Here is a 10,869-nt window from a genome sequence, read left to right as displayed (position 1 = left end):
TCCTCGCCACACCAAAGTTCTGAGACCGCGACACGAGAGAGAGGCCCCAAATGAAATGAAACAAGGAAAAACGAAACCTTAAAACATCCTGGCCCATGTGTCTCAGAGAAAGAGCAGGTCGGTCAAGCCCATGCCATGCAGCAGTCTTGGGTGGCGGAAAAGGGAATGTCAGTTTTTCTTTTCATCATTCGTTGATGTCATTTGCATCCTCACCCCCATCACAGAGTGGACTCGCACTCCACGTTACACGTAGTGGTGGCGGCGCCTTTCTTGGTCAGTTTCAGGACACTGGGTTTCTCCGTGCCGCTGTTGTCAGAGGCGGGCCCTGTTAAAGCTTTCTGCTCACCCTTGGCCTCCGCATCGCCGTGGCTCGGGTAGATGACCAGGAACCAGGCGGTGAGGAAACCCAGAAAGGAGCCGCCGGATGCCACCATGGGGATGACGCGCACGCTACCCGTGGCGTCCACCGCCGCGCCCAGCGCCGATGCCACCAGGATCTGGGAGATGTACACCTGGCATGACAGAATGGCACAGTCGATGCCGAAGCCCCGCTTGGAGTTCCCCGGGCTGTGGTGGATGTACTGGGAGAGGGGGAAAGGAGGGACGAGAGAGGGAGAGAGGAGACATGGTATCAAATAGTTGCCAAGTTGTCATTGTAAAATACAAGGTGTTCTTAACTGACTGACTTGTACCTGGTTAAATAAATTATAAAACATTCTTTAGATACATTTGCATATAATGGAGCTATTATATGAACCTGTATAACCTGTTCTGGCATGTTCTGATGGAATCTGGCTTTGAAATGCTCTATTAGTCTTGGCATATTGACAAAGGTTTACGTTTCTGGATCTTTTTATGGATGGACACCGCAGCATACAGCCTGGAGATGATCATAACAGTCAGCAGATTAAACATTACCACTGTCTGTTGGCATCTTCAATCTGCCCTCTTGGATATGGGCCTGCAATAACGTCCTTCGGCAGAAGATCATACTAATGTCTAGTGTATCTAATGAGACAACAACTACATTGTGGGAACATGTGGTTAAAGAAAAGCTTGACGCCAAATGTTGTATGGATTGCTGCCAATGATTTGATGAACCTGATTTTAATTCACACTGTGTGAAAAGTGAATCTGATCATCTGTTATATAATCGATCCAGTAGGTGATGCTAGTGCACTGTATACTAACTATCCTGTTATATCAGTGTGTAACTAACTAACTAACTAACCTGTTATATCAGTGTGTAACTAACTAACTAACTAACCTGTTATATCAGTGTGTAACGAACTAACTTGTTATATCAGTGTGTAACTAACTAACCTGTTATATCAGTGTCTACTAACTATCCTGTTATATCAGTGTGTAACTAACTAACCTGTTATATCAGTGTGTACTAACTAACCTGTTATATCAGTGTGTAATGAACTAACCTGTTATATCAGTGTGTAACTAACTAACTAACTAACCTGATATCAGTGTGTAACTAACAAACCTATTAAATCAATGTGTAACTAACCTGTTATATCTGTGTGTAACTAACTAACCTGTTATCAGTATGTACTAACTAACCTGTTATATCAGTGTGTAGTAACTAACTTGTTAAATCAGTGTGTAACTAACTAACCTGATATATCAGTGTGTAACAAACTAACTAACCTGATATATCAGTGTGTAACTAACTAACCTGTTATATCAGTGTGTACTAACTAACCTGTTATATCAGTGTGTACTAACTAACCTGTTATATCAGTGTTTAACTAACTAACCTGTTATCAGTGTGTAACTGACTAAGCTGTTATCAGTGTGTAACTGACTAAGCTGTTATATCAGTGTGTAACTAACTAACTAACCTGTTATATCAGTTTGTAATAACTAACCTGATATACCAGTGTGTAACTAACTAACCTGATATATCAGTGTGTAACAAACTAACTAACCTGATATATCAGTGTGTAACTAACTAACCTGTTATATCAGTGTGTACTAACTAACCTGTTATATCAGTGTGTACTAACTAACCTGTTATATCAGTGTTTAACTAACTAACCTGTTATCAGTGTGTAACTGACTAGCCTGTTATCAGCGTGTAACTAACTAACCTGTTATCAGTGTTTAACTAACTAACCTGTTAGATCAGTGTGTAACTAACTAACTAACCTGTTAGATCAGTGTGTAACTAACTAACCTGATATATCAGTGTGTAACTAACCTGTTATATCAGTGTGTACTAACTAACCTGTTATATCAGTGTGTACTAACTAACCTGTTACATCAGTGTGTACTAACTAACCTGTTATATCAGTGTGTAACTAACTAACCTGTTATATCAGTGTGCAACTAACCTGTTATATCAGTGTGTAACTAACTAACCTGTTATATCAGTGTGTACTAACTAACCTGTTATATCAGTGTGTAACTAACTAACCTGTTATATCAGTGTGTAACTAACTAACCTGTTATCAGTGTGTACTAACTAACCTGTTATATCAGTGTGTACTAACTAACCTGTTATATCAGTGTGTAACTAACTAACATGTTATATCAGTGTGTAACTAACTAACCTGTTATATCAGTGTGTAACTAACTAACTAACTAACTAACCTGATATATCAGTGTGTAACTAATTAACCGGATATATCAGTGTGTACTAACTAATCTGTTATATCAGTGCGTACTAACTAACCTGATATATCAGTGTGTACTAACTAACTAACCTGTTTTATCAGTGCGTACTAACTAACCTGATATATCAGTGTGTACTAACTAACCTGTTATATCAGTGTGTAACTAACTAACCTGTTATATCAGTGTGTAACTAACTAACCTGATATATCAGTGAGTAACTAACTAACCTGTTAAATCAGTATGTAACTATCCTGTTATATCAGTGTGAACTAACTAACCTGTTATACCAGTGTGTAACTAACTAACCTGTTATATCAGTGTGTACTAACTAACCTGTTATATCAGTGTGTAACTAACTAATCTATTATGAGTGGGTTCTAACTAACCTGTTATCAGTGTGTAACTGACTAGCCTGTTATCAGCGTGTAACTAACTAACCTGTTATCAGTGTGTACTAACTAACCTGTTATATCAGTGTGTAACTAACTAACCTGATATATCAGTGAGTAACTAACTAACCTGTTAAATCAGTATGTAACTACCCTGTTATATCAGTGTGTACTAACTAACCTGTTATATCAGTGTGTAACTAACTAACCTGTTATATCAGTGTGTAACTAATTAACCTGATATATCAGTGTGTACTAACTAACCTGTTCTATCAGTTTGTAACTAACTAACTAACCTGATATCAGTGTGTAACTAACAAACCTGTTAAATCAATGTGTAACTAACCTGTTATATCTGTGTGTACTAACTAACCTGTTATATCAGTGTTTAACTAACTAACCTGTTATCAGTGTGTAACTGACTAAGCTGTTATCAGTGTGTAACTGACTAAGCTGTTATATCAGTGTGTAACTAACTAACCTGTTAAATCAGTGTGTACTAACTAACCTGTTATATCAGTGTTTAACTAACTAACCTGTTATCAGTGTGTAACTGACTAGCCTGTTATCAGTGTGTAACTAACTAACCTGTTATCAGTGTTTAACTAACTAACCTGTTATATCAGTGTGTAACTAACTAACCTGTTAGATCAGTGTGTAACTAAATAACTAACCTGTTAGATCAGTGTGTAACTAACTAACCTGATATATCAGTGAGTAACTAACTAACCTGTTAAATCAGTGTGTAACTAACCTGTTATATCAGTGTGTACTAACTAACCTGTTATATCAGTTTGCAACTAACCTTTTATATCATTGTGTAACTAACTACCCTGTTAAATCAGTGTGTAACTAACCTGATATATCAGTGTGTACTAACTAACTAACCTGTTTTATCAGTCCGTACTAACTAACCTGATATATCAGTGTGTACTAACTAACCTGTTATATCAGTGTGTAACTAACTAACTAACTAACTAACCTGATATATCAGTGTGTAACTAATTAACCGGATATATCAGTGTGTACTAACTAATCTGTTATATCAGTGCGTACTAACTAACCTGATATATCAGTGTGTACTAACTAACTAACCTGTTTTTATCAGTGAGTACTAACTAACCTGATATATCAGTGTGTACTAACTAACCTGTTATATCAGTGTGTAACTAACTAACCTGATATATCAGTGAGTAACTAACTAACCTGTTAAATCAGTATGTAACTATCCTGTTATATCAGTGTGTACTAACTAACCTGTTATATCAGTGTGTAACTAACTAACCTGATATATCAGTGAGTAACTAACTAACCTGTTATACCAGTGAGTAACTGACTAACATGTTTTCAGTGAGTAACTGACTAACATGTTATCAGTGTTTAACTAACTAACCTGTTATCAGTGTGTAACTGACTAACCTGTTATCAGTGTGTAACTGAGTAACCTGTTATCAGTGTACTAACTAACCTGTTATATCAGTGTGTAACTAACTAACTAACCTGTTATATCAGTGTGTAACTAACTAACCTGTTATACCAATGTGTAACTAACTAACCTGTTATACCAGTGTGTAACTAACTAGCCTGTTATATCAGTGTATTACTAACTAACCTGTTATACCAGTGTGTAACTAACTAACCTGTTATATCAGTGTGTAACTAACTAACATGTTATATCAGTTTGTAACTAACTAACCTGTTATATCAGTGTGTAACTAACTAACCTGTTATATCAGTGTGTACTAACTAACCTGTTATATCAGTGTGTACTAACTAACCTGTTATATCAGTGTGTAACTAACTAACCTGTTATATCAGTGTGTAACTAACTAACCTGTTATATCAGTGTGTAACTAACTAACTAACTAACTAACTAACCAACCTGATATATCAGTGTGTAACTAATTAACCGGATATATCAGTGTGTACTAACTAATCTGTTATATCAGTGCGTACTAACTAACCTGATATATCAGTGTGTACTAACTAACTAACCTGTTTTATCAGTCCGTACTAACTAACCTGATATATCAGTGTGTACTAACTAACCTGTTATATCAGTGTGTAACTAACTAACCTGTTATATCAGTGTGTACTAACTAACCTGTTATATCAGTGTGTAATGAACTAACCTGTTATATCAGTGTGTAACTAACTAACTAACTAACCTGATATCAGTGTGTAACTAACAAACCTATTAAATCAATGTGTAACTAACCTGTTATATCTGTGTGTAACTAACTAACCTGTTATCAGTATGTACTAACTAACCTGTTATATCAGTGTGTAGTAACTAACCGGATATATCAGTGTGTACTAACTAATCTGTTATATCAGTGCGTACTAACTAACCTGATATATCAGTGTGTACTAACTAACTAACCTGTTTTATCAGTCCGTACTAACTAACCTGATATATCAGTGTGTACTAACTAACCTGTTATATCAGTGTGTAACTAACTAACCTGTTATATCAGTGTGTACTAACTAACCTGTTAAATCAGTGTGTAACTAACTAACCTGATATATCAGTGTGTAACTAACTAACTAACCTGTTATATCAGTTTGTAATAACTAACCTGATATACCAGTGTGTAACTAACTAACATGATATATCAGTGTGTAACCAACTAACTAACCTGTTAAATCAGTATGTAACTATCCTGTTATATCAGTGTGTACTAACTAACCTGTTATATCAGTGTGTAACTAACTAACCTGATATATCAGTGAGTAACTAACTAACCTGTTATACCAGTGAGTAACTGACTAACATGTTATCAGTGAGTAACTGACTAACATGTTATCAGTGTTTAACTAACTAACCTGTTATATCAGTGTTTAACTAACTAACCTGTTATATCAGTGTTTAACTAACTAACCTGTTATATCAGTGTTTAACTAACTAACCTGTTATATCAGTGTTTAACTAACTAACCTGTTATATCAGTGTTTAACTAACTAACCTGTTATCAGTGTGTAACTGACTAACCTGTTATCAGTGTGTAACTGAGTAACCTGTTATCAGTGTACTAACTAACGTGTTATATCAGTGTGTAACTAACTAACTAACCTGTTATATCAGTGTGTAACTAACTAACCTGTTATACCAATGTGTAACTAACTAACCTGTTATACCAGTGTGTAACTAACTAACCTGTTATATCAGTGTATAACTAACTAACCTGTTATACCAGTGTGTAACTAACTAACCTGTTATATCAGTGTGTAACTAACTAACATGTTATATCAGTTTGTAACTAACTAACCTGTTATATCAGTGTGTAACTAACTAACCTGTTATATCAGTGTGTACTAACTAACCTGTTATATCAGTGTGTACTAACTAACCTGTTATATCAGTGTGTAACTAACTAACCTGTTATATCAGTGTGTAACTAACTAACCTGTTATATCAGTGTGTAACTAACTAACTAACTAACTAACTAACCTGATATATCAGTGTGTAACTAATTAACCGGATATATCAGTGTGTGCTAACTAATCTGTTATATCAGTGCGTACTAACTAACCTGATATATCAGTGTGTACTAACTAACTAACCTGTTTTATCAGTCCGTACTAACTAACCTGATATATCAGTGTGTACTAACTAACCTGTTATATCAGTGTGTAACTAACTAACCTGTTATATCAGTGTGTACTAACTAACCTGTTATATCAGTGTGTAATGAACTAACCTGTTATATCAGTGTGTAACTAACTAACTAACTAACCTGATATCAGTGTGTAACTAACAAACCTATTAAATCAATGTGTAACTAACCTGTTATATCTGTGTGTAACTAACTAACCTGTTATCAGTATGTACTAACTAACCTGTTATATCAGTGTGTAGTAACTAACTTGTTAAATCAGTGTGTAACTAACTAACCTGATATATCAGTGTGTAACTAACTAACCTGTTATATCAGTTTGTAATAACTAACCTGATATACCAGTGTGTAACTAACTAACCTGATATATCAGTGTGTAACAAACTAACTAACCTGATATATCAGTGTGTAACTAATTAACCTGTTATATCAGTGTGTACTAACTAACCTGTTATATCAGTGTGTACTAACTAACCTGTTATATCAGTGTTTAACTAACTAACCTGTTATCAGTGTGTAACTGACTAAGCTGTTATCAGTGTGTAACTGACTAAGCTGTTATATCAGTGTGTAACTAACTAACTAACCTGTTATATCAGTTTGTAATAACTAACCTGTTATATCAGTGTGTACTAACTAACCTGTTATATCAGTGTGTAACTAACTAACATGTTATATCAGTGTGTAACTAACTAACCTGTTATATCAGTGTGTAACTAACTAACCTGATATATCAGTGTGTAACTAATTAACCGGATATATCAGTGTGTACTAACTAATCTGTTATATCAGTGCGTACTAACTAACCTGATATATCAGTGTGTACTAACTAACTAACCTGTTTTATCAGTGCGTACTAACTAACCTGATATATCAGTGTGTACTAACTAACCTGTTATATCAGTGTGTAACTAACTAACCTGATATATCAGTGAGTAACTAACTAACCTGTTAAATCAGTATGTAACTATCCTGTTATATCAGTGTGTACTAACTAACCTGTTATATCAGTGTGTAACTAACTAACCTGATATACCAGTGAGTAACTGACTAACATGTTATCAGTGAGTAACTGACTAATCTATTATGAGTGGGTTCTAACTAACCTGTTATCAGTGTGTAACTGACTAGCCTGTTATCAGCGTGTAACTAACTAACCTGTTAGTGTGTAACTAACTATCCTGTTATATCAGTGTGTAACTAACTTACCTGTTATATCAGTGTGTAACTAACTAACTAACCTGTTAGATCAGTGTGTAACTAACTCACCTGATATATCAGTGAGTAACTAACTAACTAACCTGTTAAATCAGTATGTAACTATCCTGTTATATCAGTGTGTACTAACTAACCTGTTATATCAGTGTGTAACTAACTAACCTGATATACCAGTGAGTAACTGACTAACATGTTATCAGTGTGTACTAACTAACCTGTTATATCAGTGTGTAACTAACTAACATGTTATATCAGTGTGTAACTAACTAACCTGTTATATCAGTGTGTAACTAACTAACCTGATATATCAGTGTGTAACTAATTAACCGGATATATCAGTGTGTACTAACTAATCTGTTATATCAGTGCGTACTAACTAACCTGATATATCAGTGTGTACTAACTAACTAACCTGTTTTATCAGTGCGTACTAACTAACCTGATATATCAGTGTGTACTAACTAACCTGTTATATCAGTGTGTAACTAACTAACCTGATATATCAGTGAGTAACTAACTAACCTGTTAAATCAGTATGTAACTATCCTGTTATATCAGTGTGTACTAACTAACCTGTTATATCAGTGTGTAACTAACTAACCTGATATACCAGTGAGTAACTGACTAACATGTTATCAGTGAGTAACTGACTAATCTATTATGAGTGGGTTCTAACTAACCTGTTATCAGTGTGTAACTGACTAGCCTGTTATCAGCGTGTAACTAACTAACCTGTTAGTGTGTAACTAACTATCCTGTTATATCAGTGTGTAACTAACTTACCTGTTATATCAGTGTGTAACTAACTAACTAACCTGTTAGATCAGTGTGTAACTAACTCACCTGATATATCAGTGAGTAACTAACTAACTAACCTGTTAAATCAGTATGTAACTGTCCTGTTATATCAGTGTGTACTAACTAACCTGTTATATCAGTGTGTAACTAACTAACCTGATATACCAGTGAGTAACTGACTAACATGTTATCAGTGTGTACTAACTAACCTGTTATATCAGTGTTTAACTAACTAGTTATATCAGTGTTTAACTAACTAACCTGTTATATCAGTGTTTAACTAACTAACCTGTTATATCAGTGTTTAACTATCTAACCTGTTATCAGTGTGTAACTGACTAACCTGTTATCAGTGTGTAACTGACTAACCTGTTATCAGTGTGTAACTAACTAACCTGTTATCAGTGTGTAACTAACTAACCTGTTATCAGTGTACTAACTAACCTGTTATATCAGTGTGTAACTAACTAACCTGATATATCAGTGAGTAACTAACTAACCTGTTAAATCAGTATGTAACTATCCTGTTATATCAGTGTGTACTAACTAACCTGTTATATCAGTGTGTAACTAACTAATCTATTATGAGTGGGTTCTAACTAACCTGTTATCAGTGTGTAACTGACTAGCCTGTTATCAGCGTGTAACTAACTATCCTGTTATATCAGTGTGTAACTAACTAACCTGTTATATCAGTGTGTACTAACTAACCTGTTATATCAGTGTGTAACTAACTAACCTGTTATATCAGTGTGTAACTAACTAACCTGATATATCAGTGAGTAACTAACTAACCTGTTAAATCAGTATGTAACTATCCTGTTATATCAGTGTTTACTAACTAACCTGTTATATCAGTGTGTAACTAACTAATCTATTATGAGTAGGTTCTAACTAACCTGTTATACCAATGTGTAACTAACTAACCTGTTATACCAGTGTGTAACTAACTAACCTGTTATACCAGTGTATAACTAACTAACCTGTTATACCAGTGTGTAATTAACTAACCTGTTATATCAGTGTGTAACTAACTAACATGTTATATCAGTTTTGTAACTAACTAACCTGTTATATCAGTGTGTAACTAACTAACCTGTTATATCAGTGTGTACTAACTAACCTGTTATATCAGTGTGAACTAACTAACCTGTTATGTCAGTGTGTAACTAACTAACATGTTATATCAGTGTGTAACTAACTAACCTGTTATATCAGTGTGTAACTAACTAACCTGATATATCAGTGTGTAACTAATTAACCGGATATATCAGTGTGTACTAACTAATCTGTTATATCAGTGCGTACTAACTAACCTGATATATCAGTGTGTACTAACTAACTAACCTGTTTTATCAGTGCGTACTAACTAACCTGATATATCAGTGTGTACTAACTAACCTGTTATATCAGTGTGTAACTAACTAACCTGTTATATCAGTGTGTAACTAACTAACCTGATATATCAGTGAGTAACTAACTAACCTGTTAAATCAGTATGTAACTATCCTGTTATATCAGTGTGTACTAACTAACCTGTTATATCAGTGTGTAACTAACTAACCTGATATACCAGTGAGTAACTGACTAACATGTTATCAGTGAGTAACTGACTAATCTATTATGAGTGGGTTCTAACTAACCTGTTATCAGTGTGTAACTGATTAGCCTGTTATCAGCGTGTAACTAACTAACCTGTTAGTGTGTAACTAACTATCCTGTTATATCAGTGTGTAACTAACTAACCTGTTATATCAGTGTGTAACTAACTAACTAACCTGTTAGATCAGTGTGTAACTAACTCACCTGATATATCAGTGAGTAACTAACTAACCTGTTAAATCAGTATGTAACTATCCTGTTATATCAGTGTGTACTAACTAACCTGTTATATCAGTGTGTAACTAACTAACCTGATATACCAGTGAGTAACTGACTAACCTGTTATCAGTGAGTAACTGACTAACATGTTATCAGTGTGTACTAACTAACCTGTTATATCAGTGTTTAACTAACTAACCTGTTATATCAGTGTTTAACTAACTAACCTGTTAAATCAGTATGTAACTATCCTGTTATATCAGTGTGTACTAACTAACCTGTTATATCAGTGTGTAACTAACTAATCTATTATGAGTGGGTTCTAACTAACCTGTTATCAGTGTGTAACTGACTAGCCTGTTATCAGCGTGTAACTAACTATCCTGTTATATCAGTGT

The 10,869-nt window shown here is 34.5% G+C and overlaps 1 protein-coding gene across 1 annotated transcript in view; it reads right to left on the bottom strand.

The window, feature by feature from the left end:
• Nucleotides 1-218: 218 nt before the first annotated feature.
• LOC311132313 (solute carrier family 45 member 4-like) overlaps nt 219-10,869 on the bottom strand; it is a gene marked incomplete at both ends in the record, with an annotated part of 50,572 nt that continues 39,921 nt past the window's right edge. The window contains one exon of the mRNA XM_084165562.1: nt 219-581. Within this exon, the coding sequence (XP_084021688.1) occupies nt 219-581 (363 nt within the window). The remainder of the gene's footprint in view (nt 582-10,869) is intronic.

The sequence above is a fragment of the Coregonus lavaretus genome, assembly GCF_964263955.1.
Source record: "Coregonus lavaretus genome assembly, chromosome: 7".
Classification (NCBI taxonomy): Eukaryota; Metazoa; Chordata; class Actinopteri; order Salmoniformes; family Salmonidae; genus Coregonus; species Coregonus lavaretus.
The sequence above is the reverse complement of the archived record's forward strand: the minus strand, read 5'-3'. Positions and strand labels throughout refer to the sequence as shown.